Consider the following 23,155-nt stretch of genomic DNA (forward strand, 5'->3'; position numbering starts at 1 on the left):
AAAGGTAAGCATTTACTAAGGTGGAAGCCAGGTCATTGGGGTAGGGGTCAGTTTCCAGAATTGAGCTTAAAGTGGTTCTAAAGGATGACGTTTTTTTTACCTTCATGTGATTTTGCCGCAATTGTAATGCGAAAGAATCGCATAGCAGTCGTGGCAAAATGCATGATTAAAAATCACGCTAAGCTTGTCAGGAGCAGGAGTTCCTTTTGGGTGACAAATACGCATAGGGCAGTCCATTGAAGTGAATGGGATGAGCGTGACATGCTTTAAAAATCACAAGCAAGAACACAAGATCATGAGGTCTGAATGGGGCCTTAAGTTGTTTAAATAGCTGTAGCTATAAAAATGAACCCTTTATACAAATGATCTCCAAACTGAGGCCCGGGGGGCGCATTTGGCCCTTTGCTTGCCTTTATCTGGCCCCTGGGGCACTATTTATGCCACTGATACCAACAATAGGGCACTATTCCTACCACTGACACCAATGATGGGGCACTATTCCTCCCACTGACACCAATGATGGGCACTATTCCTTCTACTGACACCAATGATGGGGCACTATTCCTCCCACTGACACCAATGATGGGGCACTATTCCTTCCACTGACACCAATGATGGGGCACTATTCCTCCCATTGATACCAATGATGGGGCACTATTCCTTCCACTGACACCAATTATGGGCCACTATTCCTCTCATTGATGGGGCACTATTCTTCAGACGAACACCGATGGGCACTATTCCTTCCACTGACACCAATGATGGGGCACTATTCCTCCCACTGATACCAATGGTGGGCCACTATTCCTCCCATTGATGGGGCACTATTCTTCAGACGAACACCGATTGGCACTATTCCTTCCACTGACACCAATGATGGGGCACTATTCCTCTCACTGATACCAATGATGGGGCACTGTCCCCCCCACCTGACCACCAACAGCAGGGTACTATTCTTCCCACTGACATCAATGAAGGGGCACTATTCCTTCCCCTGATACCAGCAATGGGGCAAAATTCCACCCACTAATACCAATGATGAGGCATTGTTTACTCCCATTAACCTCAGGGCATTTTCTACTCACACTGGCCACAGTCCGGCCCTAATAAAGTCTGAAGAAAAGTAGACTGGCCCTTTGTTTAGAAAGTTTGGAGACTCCGACTTTATACCATGCATTCAACAATAAGATGATTATTATAAGATGAAAACAAGCAACTGATCTTAAATTTGATTCTTCAAGCAATCTTTTGTTCCAAGACAACCAGAAAGTACCAAATATGGTGTGATTTTGATCAGATTGTCCCTTTTTTTATGAAAACGATTATCTAGTGCAACCAACATCTGGAAGATACCATTTGTTTTCTTAAAACAAATGTGATATTGATCAATTGGTAATTTTCATGTATGGCAAGCATTAATACAACCAAAGTGACTTCAACATGACTCCATAGAGGTCCTCCCAACACCTCCACCTAACTATTTAGCAATCAAAATCTCTGGCTCGCTCGGTGGCATGAGTCTTTGTGCAGCAAATTAAATCAGAGTGCTGCAGGGACTCGCGTTGTCATAAAAAGGTGGATGAAAAGGCTCTCATTAAAGAAAGCTTTGTATTAGAGACTAGGAGGAAACATATGTTGTGTAAAGAAGATAGCACAGAGCAGTCATAATCTTGACAGCCTCGGAGATATAGGAGCTTGCTGTGGAGACAAGGAAACCGGAGACCTGACAGGAATACTGATGCCCTAAAATGATATTACCTAGAGGTACGCTCCGAAGTTTCCAATAAAGGAAAACTCACACGGAATCCGGTCTGCTACCCAGCACCGCTGCGTAAGTCGAGGCATTGGTCAGCCAAGGAGTTAAAATAAAGAAGCATCTTTGGAGAGATAGATCTGATAAGATGTTCCGACATGCACAAATGTTTACTGAAGCGGCGCGGTCCCTCTAGCTGTCCTGCACCTTGGAAATAATGCCTGAATGCCAGTTGCCATGACAACACACCACGCCACCAGAAGTATATCTAGAAACAGCGGGGATTAGCCGCACAGGAAGCAGTGAGGTGCCAAGCAAACCACATACTCGCTTTATTAAAATAATATAGCACAACATCACACAAAAAAACAACCCTCTTCCAGCGAGTGAGATGTTATTTTTCATGCCAAACACACAACTGAACAAACCAACAATGCCGGCTAGACTTGGGTGGGTTTAGGACATTACGTTCCCTTGTTTGGGAAGCTTAAAAGATCTCTGGAGATGTGGAAGATGAGAAAGGATGTAGGCAGAATATAAAATGAAAACAGTTGCTTCTTATGCCCCGTACACACGATCGGATTTTCTGACAACAAATGTTGGATGTGAGCTTGTTGGCCGAAAGTCCGACCGTGTGTATGCTCCATCGAACATTTGTTGTCGGACTTTCCGCCAACAAATGTTGGCTAGCAGGTTCTCAAATTTTCCACCAACAAAACTTTGTTGTCAGAATTTCCGATCGTGTGTACACAAGTCCGACGCAGAAAAGTTCATGCATGCTCGGAATCAAGCAGAAGGAGCCGCACTGGCTATTGAACTTCCTTTTTCTCGGCTCGTCGTACGTCTTGTACATCACCATGTTCCCACATTCGTAATTGTTGGCCAAAATTTGTGTGACCGTGTGTATGCAAGACAAGTTGGAGCCAACAACCTTTGAAAATTCCACGGTTTTGTTTTACAGTTCTAATGAGGTCTTTTTATGAGATGGGTATGTACCATATACATCTGACTCAAAGAGTTGAGGGTCAAATAGTCATGTATGGGTCTCTTGTTTTTTTTGGAAAGCTGTTCACACACTCCTCAGATGTATTTCATGATGTCCGCAACCACCATAGACTCTCATACCACAGCTTACTAAGAAGTGAGGTTGTTTTGCACCAAAAGTCCAACATCTTCATGGCTTGTGATTGGGCATCTTATATGAGCAGCTCTACTTTGGAACAGCCATGAATGATGTGCGTGTGATATCTTTTTATAGTTGTATCTGACTCTAAGAGACTACTCTCTGGGCAAAATGTCTCAAACCTTTGAGAGCCTTTTCCCATAAAATTTCCTTGCCAAGTTTTATTTATTAATTTATTTTAAAAAATGGCCTCCAAGTCTTTACTCAATCCCTCTCCATGTACTCAATCTCACTCCATAACACTTTGGATGCAAATAAGGCCAATTTAGTTCAGTTTTGGAGACAATTAATCTATTAGCATGTCTTTAGAGCAGTGTTTCTCAACTCCAGTCCTCAAGGCGCACCAACAGGTCATGTTTTCAGGATTTCCCTCAGATGAAATGGCTGTGGTAATTACTAAGGCAAAGAAACTGATCAAATCACCTGTGCAAAATAGTGGAAATCCTGAAAACATGACCTGTTGGTGCGCCTTGAGGACTGGAGTTGAGAAACACTGCTTTAGAGTGTGGGAGGAAAGCAAAGTACCCAAAAGGAAATCTACTCAAGCATGGGGGGAGCAAGTAAACTCTATGCAGAGAGTGTCCTGATTGAGATTCATGCCAAGTGAAACTGCTGTGCTGCACAGTGAATGAAGTGTAGCATGGCATTTTTTCTATGTCAATAGCAGACCTATGTATTGAAAAACTAGGTGGTAGACATATGCGGTTCATTTCATTCTGTACTAAAATTCGGACAAATTTTTTGTTATTCGGAATTTCAGATGTATCTGAATTTCCGAATTACAATAGTAATGAATTTAAACGAATCCAAAATAACAAAACAACATTTCTTACAAAATTTGAATTTGAGTAGTTTTTAAATCGAATTTGAATAGTTTTAGAATTTGAATCCTTTTAGAATCGAATTTGAATTTCCAAAGAGAATAAAATAGAATTGAAAAGAAAGGAATAGAATAGAAAATAATAGAATAGAAAAAAAAATAGAATAGATAAAAATAGAATAGAAAATAAAGAAATAGAATAGAATAAAAAATAGAACAGAATAAAATAGAAAGACTAAAACCATCTTCTGAAATTTGAAATTCAAATAGAATAACTTTGAATCCAAATAAAATATAAAAGAATAGAACAGAAAAGAATAGAATATAAAAATAATAATAGACTACAAAAAATAGAAAGAATATAACCTTCTTCCGAAATTCGTATTTCAAATAGAGTAAATTCAAATTTGAAAAGAATAGAAAAGAATATAAAAGAAAAGAAAGGAATAGAACAGAACATGAAAGAATAGAAGAAAGCAATACAATAGAATGGAACAGAAAGAATATAACCATCTTCCAAAATTCTGAATTTCGAATAGAATAAATTTGATTGTGAATGGAATTTGATTTGAATGCAATTCGAATGGAATTCCTTTCAAAGTCGAATGCAATACAAATTCAGATTGATTTGATTTTTGTGAATCCGGTTGAGTTCAATTCGACCGAATTTGGAAAATTGTAATAGATTCAAATGAATGAAAGGAATTCCGAAAATGAATTAAACAAATTTAACTAAACAAATTTATGTAAATAACGAAACAAAACAAAACTAAACATATTTTTTTGTTTGTTTTGCACATGTCTACTAGGTAGGAGGATGAAATGGTTTCATAAATGTAAAAAGTTACTAAGACCTGCCCTCATCTACTGTCCAGCCACAAGGATTGTAAGCCATCAAGTATCTACCAGTGCAGGTTATTAACAACAGCTGGTTGTGCAGTACAGAGCAGTAACAGCATAATGAACACTATACTACTTACAGCTCCATGGGAAGTAGCACAATACAAAGCTGTAACAGTTTAATGGACAGCAGAACAATAGAGACTAGATACAGCACCATGGGCAGCAGCATAGTGTGGGCCAATCACAGCGTGATGTAAAGCAGCACAGTGCAGGCCAGTTACAGCACAATGGACAACAGCGCACAACCAGTCAATTACAGCAGCACAGAACAGACCAGTTACCAAACATTGGAAAGCAACGTAATCACAGGACAGCTACAAATCTATGGAGAGACGCACAATGCAGGCCAATTAGGGCACCATAGACAACAGCATATAACCAAGCAATTACTGCACCATAGATAGCAGCACAAAACAGACCAACTGTCTGCACCACAAACAGCAAGTACAGTGAAGGCCAATTACAGAAACACGGACAACAGCAATATGCAGGCTAGTTACAGAAACATAGATGGTATCACATAACATACCAGTAACTGACAATGGACAGCAAGACCAGGGGCATGGTTATGCATCATGGACAGCAGCAGAGTTGCAGAATCCTGGAGGGAAGTACAATACAGCAGAGTTACAGCACCATGGACAGCAGCACAATGCAGGCCAGTTACAGTGCCATGAACAGCAATGCCACACATATCAGTTACAGCACCATGGACAGCAGCAATGGTGTGGGTTAATTACAACTTAATTGATAGCAGCATAGTGTAGGCCAGTTAAAACAATTACAGCAACATGGATAGGAATACAGCACAGGCAAGTTACAGCACCATGGGCATCAATGCAACACAAGACAGTTAGAGCACCATGGACAGCAGCACAGTGCAGGCTGGTTACAGCACCATGGTAATCTACAAAGTACAGACCAGTTATTGCACGATGAACAGCAATGCAACACAGACCAGTTATTGCACAATGTACAGCAATGCAACACAGACCAGTTACAGCACCATGGACAGCAGCACAATGCTGACCAGTTACAGAACCATGGACAGCAGCACAATGCTGACCAGTTACAGGACCATGGACAGCAGCACAATGCTGACCAGTTACAGGACCATGGACAGCAGCACAATGCTGACCAGTTACAGGACCATGGACAGCAGCACAATGCTGACCAGTTACAGGACCATGGACAGCAGCACAATGCTGACCAGTTACAGGACCATGGACAGCAGTACAATGCTGACCAGTTACAGAACCATGGACAGCAGCACAATGCTGACCAGTTACAGGACCATGGACAGCAGCACAATGCTGACCAGTTACTGCCTTTTTCAACCAGGATGCCCAATGGATAGTAGACATGTGCGATTAGTTTTGCACGACTCGGAAATTCGCACGAATTTCCGGAAATTCGTACATTCGTGAGGATCCGAAATATGAATTTTTATGCATACAAATCTTGTACGAAATACGAAATTTATTACAACGAACTTTCGTTATTGTTACGAAAAGTTAACGAACCTAAAAGTTAAAAACCCCAGGAAGTCAGCACAGCACAGGTATATTGGGACCCCCTCATAATGATAAATTTATCATAACGGACATTCGTTATTGTTACGAAAAGTTAACGAACCCTAAAAGTTAAAAACCCAGCACAGCACAGGGATGGTGGGACCCCCTCATAATGATAAATTTATCATGAGGAACATTCGTTATTGTTACGAAAAGTTAATGAAACTAAAAGTTAAAAACCCAGGAAGTCAGCAAAGCACAGAGATGGTGGGAGCCCCTGTTATGAAAAGTTTACGAACCTAATGAAAATTCGTATTTCGTACGAATCCGAATTGAATTTCGGACACGAATTATGAATTATGAATTAATTTTAATACGAAACGGAACGAAACGAAACAAATTTATTGACGGCGCACATGTCTAATGGACAGCAATGCAACACAGACCCGTTACAGCACCATGGACAGCAGCACAATGCTAACCAGTTACTGCCTTTTTCAACCAGGTCTCTTCAGGGGTGCCGTGGCAAAATGCCTAAACATTGCCCATAAAATGTATACAAGGCAGCAGGTAGATGAAGCCTGCCTTTAAGTTACACAAAGCCACAAGTGTTGTGCAGCATTACGACCTTCTAGCCTGACATCCTAATGACTAATGACATCACCAATTGATAAGGAACATGTCAGTTGTCTGCATAGCAACCTTATTTGACCCTCCCCTGCCTCTCTCCATCAGCTTTGGGGTCACATTAGCTGAGTGATGGAGAAAAACTGAGGAAGAAGAGAAACATTGGAATACTGCTCAGTACCAGTTTGCACCTCTAACATTGGGTCTCCTACGTGTGTGGATGTTGCTGCATTATGTAAAACTATTAGAATAGTTTTTACATTTTAGAATAGGGGGCCTCAAGACTGTTCATAATTTTAAAGGTTGCCTCGAGGCTGCCCATAATTTTGGAGGATGCCTCGAAATTGTCCATAATTTTGGAGGGTGCCTTGAGATTGTCCATAATTTTGGAGGTTGCCTCGAGACTGCTCACAATTTTAGAGGGTGCCTCGAGATTGTCTATAATTTTGGAGGGTGCCTCGAGATTGTCCATAATTTTGGAGGGTGCTTTGAAATGGTCTATAATTGTAGAGGGTGCCTCGAGACTGCTCACAATTTTAGAGGGTGCCTCAAGATTGTCTATAATTTTGGAAGGTGCCTCAAGATTGTCCATAATTTTGGAGGGTGCCTCGAGACTGCTCACAATTTTGGAGGGTGCCTCAAGATTGTCTATAATTTTGGAGGGTGCCTCGAAATTGTCCATAATTTTGGAGGGTGCCTTGAGATTGTCTAAAATTTTGGAAGGTGCCTCAAGATTGTCCATAATTTTGGAGGGTGCCTCGAGACTGCTCACAATTTTAAAGGGTGCCTCGAGGCTACATTTTAGGATGGGGTGCCTCAAAACTGCCCATAATTTTGGAGGGTGCCTCGAGGCTGCCCATAATTTTGGAGGGTGCCTCAAAATTGTCCATAATTTTGGAGGGTGCCTCAAAATTGTCCATAATTCTAAAGGGTGCCTCAAGATTATCTATAATTTTGGAGGGTGCCTCGAGATTGTCCATAATTTTGGAGGGTGCCTCGAGACTGCTCACAATTTTAAAGGGTGCCTTGAGGCTACATTTTAGAATGGGGTGCCTCAAAACTGTCCATAATTTTGGAGGGTGCCTCGAGGCTGCCCATAATTTTGGAGGGTGCCTCGAAATTGTCCATAATTTTGGAGGGTGCCTTGAGATTGTCTAAAATTTTGGAAGGTGCCTCAAGATTGTCCATAATTTTGGAGGGTGCCTCGAGACTGCTCACAATTTTAAAGGGTGCCTCGAGGCTACATTTTAGGATGGGGTGCCTCAAAACTGCCCATAATTTTGGAGGGTGCCTCGAGGCTGCCCATAATTTTGGAGGGTGCCTCGAAATTGTCCATAATTTTGGAGGGTGCCTCAAAATTGTCCATAATTCTAAAGGGTGCCTCAAGATTATCTATAATTTTGGAGGGTGCCTCGAGATTGTCCATAATTTTGGAGGGTGCCTCGAGACTGCTCACAATTTTAAAGGGTGCCTTGAGGCTACATTTTAGAATGGGGTGCCTCAAAACTGTCCATAATTTTGGAGGGTGCCTCGAGGCTGCCCATAATTTTGGAGGGTGCCTCGAAATTGTCCATAATTTTGGAGGGTGCCTCAAGATTGTCTATAATTTTGGAGGGTGCCTTGAGATTGCCCATAATTCTGGAGGGTGCCTCGAAATTGTCCATAATTTTGGAGGGTTCCTCGAGATTGTCCATAATTCTAAAGGATGCCTTGAGTGAAAAAAAAGGTTGAGAAACACTAATTACAGCACCATGGACATCTGCCAGTTATAGCACTATGGACAACATCACAATACAAAGAAATAATAGGATCATGGACACAGAAAAACAGTGATATGTTTATGGACAGCAGCACAGTATATTGTTACCTAAATGGTGTACTACTATTATACTTCTGGTATGTTCTTGCATACCCTGCCAGTGTAGTTTTAGAGATCTGTCATGAGACTGTTCTCTATAAAATAGCTCTGGAACCCATAACAGAGGACATCTACAGTTCGTAGTGTAAATTTCCGCACCCATGTACAATACAAAGCAGCTACACCACCGTATGACACAAGAGAAAGCTATAAAACATTCCTTACAGCCTCAAAGTACAGAAATATTAAAAGCGCTATGAAGAACAACATACAGGATGCTAAAGTGGTGATAAAAAGGGGAAAGAAAAAAAAAGATTAAAAAAACGTTACTACAGAAAAAAAATAGTTTCGAAAAAATTTGGGAAAAAAAGAAAAAGATTAGTTCTTTCTAATCAACTCTGATAAAATGATTTCTTGAAGCCAACTAGCACTCATTAATTTAGCCAGACTAATCCGTCTCATTTGAGCATAGCTCAGCCAATTAGATATCACAACTAGATAATGTTGTGCCTCTGTGACTCGCTAAGCAGCAAATCACAACCACCATTTGTCATTTAGGCCACTTTGGATAAGGCCATGATGAGAAAATGATTTTTGCAGAGGTTCAGTTGTAATATTTTGACTGAACTGGTGATAATTATTTTATGATGGAGGGGTAAAGCCTTCTATAAAAAATGGAAATAGATGTAGGGGAACTTTTGCAAACCATTCTAACCCAATGGCTCCTTACCACACTGTGAATAGCATTGGTAGAACCTGAAGAAGTATAAGAGTCCATTCACACCTCAATGTGTGTGTTGAGTGCATGCAAACGCAGGTGGTTGGTGTGCATTTGCATGCTGTGTTGCGTTGTTTTTAAATTGCACTGCAACATTTTTTTAAAGCTCTTTTAAATTTTGCTACGCTTTATTTAAAGCAAACTGACTGTTTTGAGTCTTGCGTTTAAGAGCGGTGCAGTTGTAATTACATGCATTATGTCGCATTGTGCCAAAAAGACATACGGTGTGTCCTACTTTTTTTTTCAGTGCAGGGCAGCTCACATAAGCACAACACACCGGTGTGAACTTCCTTTATTGAAATACATTGCTGTACAATGAATATGCACTGGCATGCGTTGATAAAAGTGTTTTGGGTTTGTCCTTGACATCTAGCCACAATTTCAGCACAATGCAATTTCATCCTCCGGGGAACTTTCTTCCACTAACAACAGAAGACTTGCCCTTGGCTCAGTGGGCAAATTTTAAAAGGCTAAATGCACCTCAACCACCTCAATACCGGCATGTCTTCTTTTCCAAAAAAAAAATAGCAAAAAAAAAAATTACCTTGAGGTGTCTACTTTCCTGAAAAGGGTCATTCCAGGAGTGTTTATAATATTTTTTTTACTTGTTTTATACTAGAAAGAAAGGGAAACAATTTGGTTTTCATAATGTTTATTTATTCATTTTTCCCTTATTTCTTTTTTTTTCTAAAATGTTTAGGTTTTTTTCTTTCCCTTATTTTTTTTTCATTCATTGTTTCATTTGGGTGCAGTGTTTCACGAGTAATTGTCAAACTATCACAATACTGAAAACTGGCCAGGATAGGCAGATAGGTCTGCCCTGTAGACACGGTCAGACTTTCCGACGGAATATGTGCAATCGGAGCTGGTTGTCGGAAATTCCGACCGTGTGTGGGCTCCATCAGACTTTTTCCATCACACACAAAGTTTGAGAGCAGGCTATAAAATTTTCCAACAACAAAATACGTTTGCGTAAATTCCGACCGTGTGTGGACAATTCCGATGCACAAAGTGCCACACATGCTCAGAATAAATTAAGAGACGAAAGCTATTAGCTACTGCCCCGTTCATAGTCCCGACGTACGTGTTTTACGTCACCGTGTTCAGAACGATCAGATTTTCTGACAACTTTGTGCGACCGTGTGTATGCAAAACAAGTTTGGGCCAACATCCGTTGGAAAAAATCCATAGATTTTGTTGTCGGAATGTCCGATCAATGTCCGATCGTGTGTACAGGGCATTAGAGTAAACTCTGGTATTGAGCTGAATAAGGATGACCAAGAGCCATAAGAACATTTACTTGCAGATAACCCATGAAGTAAATCCACCTTTTGCAAAGAGACCATTCTTCCAAAAGAGCATTTGTGAGGTCAGGCACTGATGTTGGATGAGCAGGCCTGGTTCTATCGGGTTGAGGTCAGGACTCTGTGCAGTTCAGTCAAGTTTCTCCACCCCCAAACTCGCTCATCCATGTCTTTATGCACCTTGCTCTGGCCACTGGTTCAAATCCTTTGGGGATTATGGTGTGGGGTTGTTTTTCAGAGGTTGGGCTTAGTTCCAGTTTCCCTTAGTTCCAGTGAAAGGAACTCTTAAGGTGTCAGCATACCAAGAAATTTTGGACAATTTCATACTCTAAACTTTGTGGGAACAGTTTGGAGATGGCCCCTTCCTGTTCAACATGACTGCGCACCAGTGCACAAAGCAAGGTCCATAAAAACATGGATGAGTGAGTTTGGGGTAGAGGAACTTGACTGGCCTGCACAGGGTCAAGTTCAACACAATAGAACACCTTTGGGATGAATTAGAGCAGAGACTGTGAGCCAGGCCTGCTTGTCCAACATCAGTGCCTGACCTCACAAATGCGCTTCTATAAGAATGGTCAAACATTCCCATAGACACACTTTTGGCAATATAGTGTATATAAATACACTTTATACCGTACATATACTGTATTAAACCAACCAGCTAACAAATCTGTAACAAAGTAACTGTTGGTTATAATAATACAATTAGCAAATACAAAAGGTCACAACTCCACCCAACCCAGTTTACTACTCACCGGCATCGTCTGACTCCCATGTAGGGCGTTAATGGCTGCCTGCGCTTCCGCATGCGATGAGTATTTGACAAACGCACATCCTGAAAATGAGAAATACAAGACCTGGTCACCATTCCATCGCTTCCAAACTCAACGGTAATTGTACAAAGTTAAATATGCGACTTGACTACTCATAGCATTAACTGTTGCAAAGATAAGAATTTTCTCAGCCTTTGTTCGATTCACTATGACATTCACTGTATGACACAATCATACAGGTATGCCGAATTATCAGTATAAAATAACATTATATTTACATTATTATATATTGATATCATTTATATTTATTTTATGTATACTATATAATTTATTCATAATTTATATTCATATTTATTTGATTTATAATGTATAATATATTTATTTTATTTATAATGTTACATAGTTACATAATAGATGAGGTTGAAAAAAAGACACAAGTCCATCAAGTCCAACCTATGTGTGTATAATACAATGTACTGTATTTATATTGATATTGTTTTATATTATAAATGTTTATTATTATAAGTATTATTATATGATAAAATAATAATATAGCACTCCTTTTTTTTAGAGAGAAAAAACAGTTTGAAGAGAATTAGGCCCCATTCAGGCATTGCATTGAGAAAATGACTGTTTCTGCTTGCGGGTTTTCAAAGCACAATTTACACTCATTTCCATGTGTCATGCATAGGGCAAGCAATTCATTTCAATGGGCTGCCCTATATATGTTTGTTGCCTATAGAAGCTCCTGCTCCTTTGGTGGCAAGCATAGTGTGATTTTTAAACACGCGTTTTTCCACATGATTCTGGCGTGCGACAATCATGGCAGCTCGCACCACAGCTGAGAATTAAGAATAATAGCACCCAAACGCGCATTGCGCTATTTCCCATGATTTGGAACCATGGACAGAATCACGGCGATTCTGCCCACGATTCCAAATTGCCTAATGTAGGCCTTATGGGGCCTGCAATAACTAACCGCTGATATGCTGACTTAAAACTCAATTTAAAAATAAAGCAGTCTAAACACACAAATAAAATAATACTAAAAAAACAAAAAAAAAAACCAATGTAAAAAATTGTTTAAATTAGTAAAATACATGACATCACAGCATAAGGGTTGCAAGGTCTTTCCTCTTTCTGGTCATTTTCTTTTGAAAACAGCCACAGACTGTGTAGAAAAGCCCGTCCTCTGCCAACATGCTGCAGAGAAGGACCCATGCTAGAGAGGACACTCTGCAGAGGTCTGACACGCTCCCTGCTGAGTCACACCTATAGTTCTGCAGTGGGTAAAGATTACACTTCCTGCCATTTGGGGATCTATAGCTCAGGACTAGGTTGTGTCAGACCTGTTCAGAGAGACAACTGCTTCCACACAGAGAGCAGCATGCTGGCAGGAGATTGGCTTTTCTTTGGAGGCTGTGGTTGCTACATAAAGAGAAAAAATACACATTGTGGGATATATTTATAAAGCAGGGGATGTGACATTCACCAAACATTCACTGCAGGTGAATCAATTACTGTAATATACAGTAAAACACATGCACTAGGAGGTTGCACCTGCGGTGTAGTGGGTCGACCTTGATTTCCCACAGGAGAATCAGCAGGGTTTCCTGAGAACAGCTGTGGGTGGGAGGCCCCAGTCAAAGCACTGGCTAAAAGCAGCCGCAGCCAATTCATGGCCGTTCACATGTAATTGACCATACCTGCGAACAGTCTGTGTCCAGGGCTGATCATCCCCAGGTAATCATTGCATTTCTGATGACATGCGAATGGCCTCAAATAGCTGTGGGTGCTGTCAGCCTCTTATTACCTTCTAAAGGGCTTCCCGTCTGCTGCTGTACATATAAATGTTTCATTTTCATGATATACCTTATTTCTGATCCAGTGAATTAGTACATGTTGTGAGTGTGTATCAGTGCTGACAGTGGCGCTGACGGTCATTGCTGCATTCTACATCATTCCATTTTCCTCACATACCTCATTTCAGATCCAGAGATGCCCTCACTGGGTCTCTGTGCTAATCTATGCTGTGCATGAAGATTGTGGCTAGTAGGAGGGGCCAGGAGGGGGCTGCACATAGCTTTCTGAAAACATACCAACACCCTGCCTCAGTGTTCCTCTCAGTCAACAGCCCTCAGCCCTGATGCAAACAGTGGGCTGGCTCTTGGGAGGAGTTATACGAATATCAAAATTACTTGAATGGGTGTCAGTGGATGGGTGGGAGGGGCTAGAAAATGAGGCGGCACTATCTGACTTGTGAGATGCTCACAGTGTGCAGTAAAATCAGAGTAATCTATTTCAGTAGAGGCGAGGACCCTGTAGACTCATGAGAGAGAGAGAAGGAAAAATAGATATAAAGAGAGAGAGAGAGAAAGAGAAATAGAAAGAGAAGAGGAAGAAAAGGAAGGAGAAGGATGAGTAGGAGAAGGATGAGGAGGAGGAGAAAAGGAAGAAGAGGAAGGAGAAGGATGAGGAGAAGGAAGAGGAGAAGAAGAGGAAGGAGAAGGAGACAGAGGAGAATGAGAAGAAGAAGAGGAAGAAGAAAAAGGAGAAGGAGAAGAAGAAGAGGAAGAAGATAAAGGAGAAGGAGGAGAAGGAGAAGGAGGAGGAGATGAGGAAGAAGAGGAAGGAGTCGGAGGAGAAGGAGAAGAAGAAGAAGCAGCAGAAGTAGAAGAGGAGGAGGAGAAGAAGAAAAAGATGAAGGAGAAGGAGGAGGAGATGAGGAAGAAGAGGAAGGAGAAGAAGGAGAAGGAGCGGAAGGAGAAGGAGAAGAGGAAGGTGGACAAGAAGAAGGAGAAGGAGGAGGAGAAGAGGAAGGAGAAGGAGAAGAAGGAAAAGAGTAAGGAGGAGAAGGAGAAGAGGAAGGAGAAGAAGGATGAGAGGAAGAGAAGGAGAAGGGGAAGGAGAAGGGGAAGGAGAAGGAGAAGGAGGAGAAGAGAAAGAAGAGGAAGAAGAGGAAGGACAAGGAGGAGATTGAGAAGAAGGATAAGATTAAGGAGGAGAAGGAGAAGGAGAAGCAGAAGGAGGAGAAGGAGAAGACTAAGGAGAAAGAGAAGAGGAAGGTAAGGAGAAGAGGGAGGAGAAGAAGGAGAGGAGGAGAAGGAGAAGGGGAAGGAGAAGGGGAAGGAGAAGGGGAAGGAGAAGGATAGGAAAGGAGAAGGAGGATACGGAGAAGGAGAAGAAGGAGAAGAGAAAGAAGAGGAAGAAGAGAAAGGAGTAGGAGAAGGAGGGGAAGGAGAAGGAGACGAAAGAGAAGGAGAAGAGGAAGGAGAAGGAGGAGAAGGAAAATGAAAAGAGGAAGGAGGAGAAGGAGAAAGAGGAGAAGGAGAAGGGGGAGGAGGAGGAGGAGAAGGAGAATAAGAAGGAGAAGAGGAAGGAGCAGAAGGAGAAGGAGGAGGAGGAGAAGGAGAAGGAGAAGAGGAAGAAGATGAAGGAGAAGGTGGAGGAGATGAGGAAGAAGAGGGAGGAGAAGGAGGAGAAGGAGAGGAAGGAGAAGGAGAAGAGGAAGGTGGAGAAGAAGAAGGAGGAGGAGGAGAAGGAGGAGGAGAAGAGGAAAGAGAAGGAGAAGAAGAAGAAAAAGGAAAAGCGTAAGGAGAAGGAGAAGAGGGAGGAGAAGAAGGAGAAGGAGAGGAGGAGAAGGGGAAGGAGAAGGAGGAGAAGGAGGATATGGAGAAGGAGAAGAGAAAGAAGAGGAAGAAGAGGAAGGAGAAGGAGGAGAAGGATAAGAAGGATAAGATTAAGGAGGAGAAGGAGAAGCAGAAGGAGGAGAAGGAGAAGCAGAAGGAGGAGAAGAAGAATAAGGAGAAAGAGAAGAGGAAGGATAAGGAGAACAGGGAGGAGAAGAAGAAGAAGAAGAGGATGAGAAGGAGAAGGGGAAGGAGAAGTGGAAGGAGAATGAGGAGAAGGAGAAGGAGGATACGGAGAAGGAGAAGAAGTAGAAGAGAAAGAAGAGGAAGAAGAGGAAGGAGTAGGAGAAGGAAAAGGAGGAGAAGGAGAAGGAGGAGAAGAAGGAGAAGAGGAAAGAGAAGGAGGAGAAGGAAAAGGAAAAGAGGAAGGAGAAGAAGGAGGAAGAGGAGAAGAGGAAAGAGGAGAAGGAGAAGAGGAAGGAGGGGGAGGAGAATGAGAAGGAGAAGGAGAAAGAAAGAGAAGAAAAGTTAAGTTGAAAAAAAGTAATAAAAAAAGTTCCCATCTCTTTCTGCTCTTATATCTCACCTCTTCCTGAGCATCTGTAGATCCTGCTAGCTGCAGCCAAAACTGTTAATAATATTTACGCACTCGTCTCCCTTCTCTTCGGTGCCTCATTTGCATGCAGCGATTTAGAGAACACGATATGGATATAGCAATTAAAACGTATCGATCGCCAGCCGCTGTGACCTTTCTAAGAATCAGTAAATATCTGTCGTGGAAACTACAGTCCAAGTAATTAAAATGATTAAGAAGAGGCCTGGAAATGTTTGTTTAGAGGAAGCACCAGTCAGCGGGATGAGGCCTTGCCGGGAGATCGATAAGCTACGCCAGGAAGTGCACCCCATTAAACAGCCACATATCATTATTGTACGAGCCGCAGATCTACCGCATAAATGTCAAAAATTTCTGTTTTATAGGTGCATTGCCACTTATTACAAAAAAAGTCCACCTTTACACACAAGACCATAAAATACATACATGGCTTCTATTATGTAATATGTGCAAAAATAAAAATGTCTAACCTGACCAGTGCAATTAAATAGCAGGGATCCTGAAAACATGAAAGAATGTTAGCTGTACTTTACTTAGCTCTTTGTGCAGTATTTTTGAAATAATCAATGAATTGACGGCATTCAAAAATATCTCTACCCAAAAACAAACCTTCCTTGAAGCATTTCGCCACTCCTGGTTTGCTCACAATGATATTGGATAGGTCTTCCTTTATCCTTGTGTGCAAACCAGGAGTAGTGCAACGCATCAAGAAAGGTTGTTTTTGGGCTTGCTCGCAATGATATGGGACAGGTTTTCCCCTATCTTTATGAGCAAGCCAGGAGTGGTGAAATGCATCAAAGAAGGTTGGTTTTTGGGCTTGCTCACAATGATATGGGATAGGTCTTCCCCTAGCCTTGTTAGCAAGCAAGGAGTGGGGAAATGCATCAAGGAAGGTTGGTTTTTGGGTTGGCTCACAATGATAAGGGATAGGTCTTCCCCTATACTTGTGTTAAAGACAGGAGTGGTGAAATGCATCAAGGGAGGTTGGTTTTTGGGCTTACTCACAGTAATATGGAATAGGTCTTCCCCTATCCTTGTGGGCAAACCAGGAGTGGTGAAATGCATCAAGGAAGTTTGGTTTTTGGGTGGAGACTTTACCGTATGCAGTCAATTCATTTTTTAATAAAAAGAAATATCGCAAGAGGAGCTAAGTGGAGTGTGGCTGACATTCTTTCATCTTTTCAATGGAGAGTGGACTACAATAGCCAGCACCCAGGGTGTCCATGTAGAAGAGAGTCCAGTCTTGAGTGGAGCTATGATCTGAGCAGGAGTCTTGAGTCTTAATCAGGGCTCCACCAAAATATGGGGTGCTCCTTTAGCAAAATGCAGACCCAACCCACCCTTCTTCTGCACATTTTTGTTAACGTGGTTATAACCCTTGCATATAATCATATGAACGCAGGTATGTGAATCAAGAAAATACTGCATATCGGCCACTAGGTTGAGCTGAATATCATAGTTAAAGTTGCTGTAAACCCTTATATATACCGATTTAAATGTAGCTGCGTGAATAAGGAAAATACCATATTTTGCCACTAGGGGCAACTAGGTGGAGATGAAGATATGGTAAAGTTGGTGTAAGCCCTTACATAAACCCAATGAAATGATTGGCCACTGATGCACAGAGATGAAGTTAATCCTTGTACATAAGTTGTGCCTGTTTATTTGCTGCCCTCTCTCCTTGACATCCATTGAAAGTGAAGAATTCACACAGCATTTCTCAGCTCCAAAAACAGGGGGTGGGGATCTGAAGTCACACACTGCACAGCATAAAGCAGGAAGCTTTAATATAAGACCTGAGTGGAGGGAATGGACAACACTCCTCTACACAGTCTCATAGGGAAACATGCACAGCTGAGGCTGTCAATCACCTTCTGTAAGCTGAGCCATTTCCCAGGATTGCTTGGTGTCGGCATAGACTTTCAGAAGTGACTCGTGCACATATCAGAGGAATGTGACAGCAGAGATGAACCACACCAGGAGTTTTGGATTGAGGCAATTACACAATATAGAAGGATAGGCTTTGTTTATTGTTGTATAGGCATTTGTCTTTTTGTTTGATACATTTGAACCTACGTACATCAATGCGTGTCATGATGCATGTAAATTCAATACAGTTAATCAATGTATATTATTATGTGGGCTGACATTCAATACAAAGGGGTCTATTTATTTAAAAAAGCCAACACAAATTCTTCACACACTGTGTCTAATATGTCTAGGCCATCTCCTGTAACAACATGGAAGACACGAGGCCCTACACAACTTTGTTATGTCGACCAGGAGTATGGTGGGTGAGAGTTCTTTCTGGGCTGTAAACTGTGAAAGGCTGGTATGTGTAGCCCTTAGTTCTGAAGCAGGCCACCTAGTGGGTGACGCTCTCACGGTTGGCCCTGCTTTCAGACTGTCTCTTGGAGTCATCATGTCCAATGTAGGGTTATGGACCCAGCTTTAAACTTGATGACGTCAGGACCTTAGGCTGCTAGAGCATGGGGGAGAAGATGATGAGTGGATAGAGTTCTGAGTGAGCTGTGGACTGTGAGTGGCCGGCATGTGTAGGCCAGGTTCTGAAGCAGGCCATCTAGTAGAGTAAATGTCCTTGGACCAATTCTGTTTAATTTATTCATTAATGATATATCTCCAAACTACAGCCCTCCAGCTGTTGTGGAATTACTCATCCCATGAAGCATTGTAAAACTCTGACATTCAAAGACAAGACTAGGCATGATGGGGATTGTAGTTCCTGAACAACTGGAGGGCCATAGTTTGGAGACCCCTTATATAGAGGATGGGATAAACAGCTCAATCTCAGTATTTTAGGATGATACAAAGTTAAGCAGGGCAAAAACCTCTGCGCAAGATGTGGAAACCTTACAAGAAGATGTAAATAAAATAATGGGTGGGCAACTACATGGCAGATTAAGCTTAATGTTGAAAAATGTAAAGTAATGCATTTGGCTGCAAAAAATATGAATGCAAGTTACTCACTGGGGGGAGACCCTCTAGGGGAGTCTAGGACAGAAAAAGACCTGGGGGTCCTAGTAGAAGACAGCCTCAGCAATGGCATGCAATGCCAAGCTGCTGCAAGCAAAGCCAACAGAATATTGGCATGCATTAAAAAGGGGATTCATTCCAGAGATAAAACGATAATTCTCCCATTCTACAAGACTCTGGTCTGGCCGCATCTTGAGTATGCCGTCCGGTTCTGGGCACTAGTTCTCAAGAAAAATGTGCTGGAACTGGAAAGAGTCCAGAGAAGGGTAACAAAGTTAATGAAGGGACTAGGAGATTTCAGCTATGGGGAAAGACTACTAGCATTGAACTTATTCTCTCTGGAGAGGAGACGCTTGAGAGGGGATATGATAGCGATGTACTAATTCCGTACTAGTGACCCTTACATTGGGAAAATACTGTTCAGTGAGAGGGAATTTAAAAAGACACGCTGCCATTCACTGAAATTGGAAGATAATCGGTTTAATCTTAAACTGTGTAGAGGGTTCTTTATTGTCAGAGCCGTAAGGATGTGGAATTCTCTTCCACAAGCAGTGGTATCAGCAGGGATTGTCGATAGATTCAAAAAATGATTAGATGGGCACCTTAATGGTCACAACATACAGGGATATACGATGTACTACTGACATAAACACAAGCACACACACACACCACAGGTTGAACTGGATGGACTGCTGTCTTTTTTTCAACCTCACCAACTATGTAACTATGTAAAAAAAATGGATGACGCTTTCGCAGTTGGCCCTGCTTTCAGACTGTCTATCGGCATCATCATGTCCAGTGTAGGTCTATGGACTCAGCTTTGATCTTGATGACGTCAGAGCCTTAGACCGCTAGAGCATGGGGGAGAAGGTTCTGAGGGAACTGGTCTAGCAGCGGGGAGAAGCAGAGGATCCAGTAAGTCGATCCTCTTTTCTGTTTTCCCTAGACCTAAACAGTCAATCAACCTTTACAATGCTGGTGCAGCCCCACTGCAAGGTATAATATTTTAATGGCCTAGAGTTAGGCTTTAATGGTGGACTCCACCTTTTACTGACAGGTGGTGATTCCAGTGCCAGTGCCAGTGCCAGGGGAGCCCAAAGGTGCCTCTGATTTTGGGAGCAGTTATAAAATGGAGTGGGGTTTTCCTTTAATTCAGAAAGCCCTTTTTGAAACACAAAGCAACGTTTCATCCAGGCCAATTTTACCGTATTAAAAATATCCCATTGCTATTGTGTATAAAACAACTCTAGACTGGAAACTCTTTGTCATCTAACTTGGCCAGTGCCCACCCAGGCATTCCAGTAAACAAAAGCCAGCTGGTCTTGTTGTGTCTCCCCCCTCCCATAATCTGCTGTTTTCTGCAGCTCACAAGCGATTAATTGTTGTATAAATAAAAGTTTTTGTAGTCAAAGCCGACTCCAGCGGAGGAGAAGTTTATGGACAGAGGACCTGTCAAGACCCATACGTAGATCAGTAGATAAACTCTCATTAAATGTGATTTATCCTGGGGAGGTTTGTCGGATTACAGAATTTGTATTGTGCTGGAAGAGGGAATATTGTTGATGTGACAGTCCCAGGAAGTCTACAGAAATGATTCATTCGATTAAAGTGAAAAGGGAGCCAGAGACATTTGTCTGCTCCTTCTTACTGTAAGTCTTGATCTAATCCTTCTAGTCAACGCTCACTAACATATGTCCGATGTATTACGTTTAAAGGCAAACCGCGGTGTGTTTTCAGTAAGCGGAAATTGTTTGATTTGCTATCAGAACATTTTTGTGACAGTAACTTTCAGTGAGACTTTTACATTTTTAAAACACTCTTGCTTTTCCGTATTATGATAATTTTATGTCATAGATTTTAGAATTGTCCCTCTAGTGGTCATCTGTAGATGAGGTTTTATGAACTCAAGCTGAACTTCAGGCAAACAACTAAATACAAAGATAAAGTACATATAAGTGAACTGTTTATTAGCCAAAAGATTTGTATTTCTGTCCATCCTTTCCTGAGATTTACTTAGCTCTTCTTCACAGTACAGCCCTGTCTGGGAGACCTGAGTTTTCTCTGCTGCAATTAAGTAACATTGATGCCGCGTACACATGGAATTTCCGACAGAAAGAGTCCGATGGGAACTTTTCATCGTATATTCCCTCCATATGTATGCCCCATCAGACTTTTTATGTCGAAAATTCAGATGGACTTAGATAGAGAACACATTCTATATTTTTCCTACAGAACAAATTATCTATAGGGAAAAAACGCTCATCTGTATGGTGTTCCGACGCACCAAAAACGAAGCATGCTCTGAAGCAAGTACGAGACGGAAGCTATTGGCTACTGAACTTCCGCTTTCTAGTACCGTCGTACGTGTTGTACGTCACCGTGTTCTGGGCAGTCAGAATTTGGTGTGATCGTGTATATGCAAGACAGCTTGAGCGTAACTCTGTCAGAAAAACCTTCACAGTTTATTCCGACGGCAAAACCGGTCGTATGTACAGGGCATTAGAGGTCTTGTCCTTCTCCCAGTCTGTTACCGAGTGGCAATAATTATCTTCAATTCAGAGATTTCCCCTGCAGTACTTTTTTTCAACCACTAGATGTCCTCAACCTTATAGCTGGATCATCCCGAACTTGCCCCCAACCAGTGACTGGACAGTGAAAGGAAAAGCAGCAGACTGATGAGCTCATCTCTCTGTCATTCTGCTCTCTCCTCCTGTCTGTATATTCCTTGTTAGCACATGAGCACAGCACAGCAACCTGACTGGATCATAGTACTGCTTTTCTCTCTCTGCTGCATGGAGGCTCAGACCAGGTCAAATTCAGGTACAGTGCTGTGAAAAATTATATGCCCCCTTTCTGATTTTTAACATTTTTTTTTGCATATTTGCCACACCTAAATGATTCAGAAAAAAGAAACTACATAATCTTTCACTGTCGTTTTTTTATATATCCATATTTATGTATTACTGTGTCCCAATATGACATGTATACTTCATGTTTTGTGATGGTTCTTTTTGGAATAAAATTTTCTATACTCATTTATTTATATTTTTTCATATATGGTAGTGCCTAAAAAGTCCCACCATAGGGGTATTCCCTCCTTCTCCACCTAAATGATTCAGATCATCAAACATATTTTAATATTACACAAAGATAACGTAAGTAAATATAAAATGCAGTTCTGTTAATGCAGTTCAATCATGAATGATCTGTGATTAACCAAGTTTTTTTGAAAGCTGAGTTAAATTTCACTTGCTGCACTCAGGCCTGGTTACTGCCAAACCTGTTGAATCAAGAAATCACTTAAATAGAAGCTGTCTGACAAAGTGAAGCATGCTAAAAGATCTCTAAAAGCAACGCGTCATGCTGCAATCTAAAGGAATTCAAGAACAGATGAGAAACAAAGTAATTGATATGTATCAGACTGGGAAGGGTTACAAATCCATTCCTAAGGTTTTGGGACTTCAGCAAACCACAGTGAGAGTCATTATTCACAAATGGAGAAAACTTGGAACAGTGGTGAACATCCAAGGAGTGGCTGGTCATCCAACAATATTCTAAGAGCACAACGACGACTCATCCAGGAGGTCATAAAAGAACCCAGAACAACATCTAAACAACTGCAGGCCTCACTTGCCTCAGGTAAGATCAGTGTTCATTATTCAACCATAAGAAAGAGACTGGGCAAAAATGGCATCCATGAGAGAGTTCCGGGGCCAAAGCCATTGCTGACCAAAAAGAACACAAAAGCTTGTCTCGCATTTGCCCAAAAAAATCTTGATTATCCCCAAGACTTTTGGGCAAATATTCTATGGACTAATGAGACAAAAGTTGAACTTTTTGGAAGGTGAGCCATCTGATGTAAAACTGACACAACATTCCATAAAAAGAATATCATACCAACAGTCAAACATGGTGGTGGTAATGTGATGGTCTGGGGCTGCCATGCAGCTTCAGGACCTGGATGACTTGCCATCATTGATGGAACGATGAATTCAGAACTCTACCAGAAAATCCTTATGGAGAAAACTCAAGCTCAAACGAACTTGGGTTATGCAGCAAGACAATGATCTGAAACACACCAGCAAGTCCACCTCTGAATGGCACCTCCTGAATGGCTCAAAAAAACAAAATGAAGGTTTTGGAGTGGCCTAGTCAAACTCCAGAATTAAAGTGGACTTCCACCCACTCTTACAACTCTTCAGCATCCCTCACTAAACTGTGCACTGTAAACGAATTGGATATTTTTAAAAAATTTTTCTCAGCACCTACTGTATATCTGCTGTATTCATTTTTCACTTCCTCCTCCCTGGCCGCGGCCCATCGCATCATTTCCTGTTTGCAATGCCTTCTGGGAAAGGGCGGCAACTTCCTCTGACACTGCCGTTGCTATGGAAACCTGACCTGAA

The 23,155-nt window shown here is 41.6% G+C and overlaps 1 protein-coding gene across 22 annotated transcripts in view; it reads right to left on the minus strand.

Moving 5' to 3' along the window:
- CELF4 (CUGBP Elav-like family member 4) overlaps nucleotides 1-23,155 on the minus strand; it is a 1,454,628-nt gene that overhangs the window by 195,396 nt on the left and 1,236,077 nt on the right. For all 22 annotated transcript variants that reach the window (XR_012242761.1, XM_073618612.1, XM_073618635.1 and 19 more), the window contains one exon: nucleotides 11,496-11,575. Coding sequence is in view for 21 of the 22 variants with exons in the window: in XM_073618612.1 (XP_073474713.1) it covers nucleotides 11,496-11,575 (80 nt within the window). In the remaining variant the exon portion in view is untranslated. The remainder of the gene's footprint in view (nucleotides 1-11,495; nucleotides 11,576-23,155) is intronic.

This window comes from Aquarana catesbeiana, linkage group LG01 (assembly GCF_042186555.1).
Source record: "Aquarana catesbeiana isolate 2022-GZ linkage group LG01, ASM4218655v1, whole genome shotgun sequence".
NCBI lineage: Eukaryota > Metazoa > Chordata > Amphibia > Anura > Ranidae > Aquarana > Aquarana catesbeiana.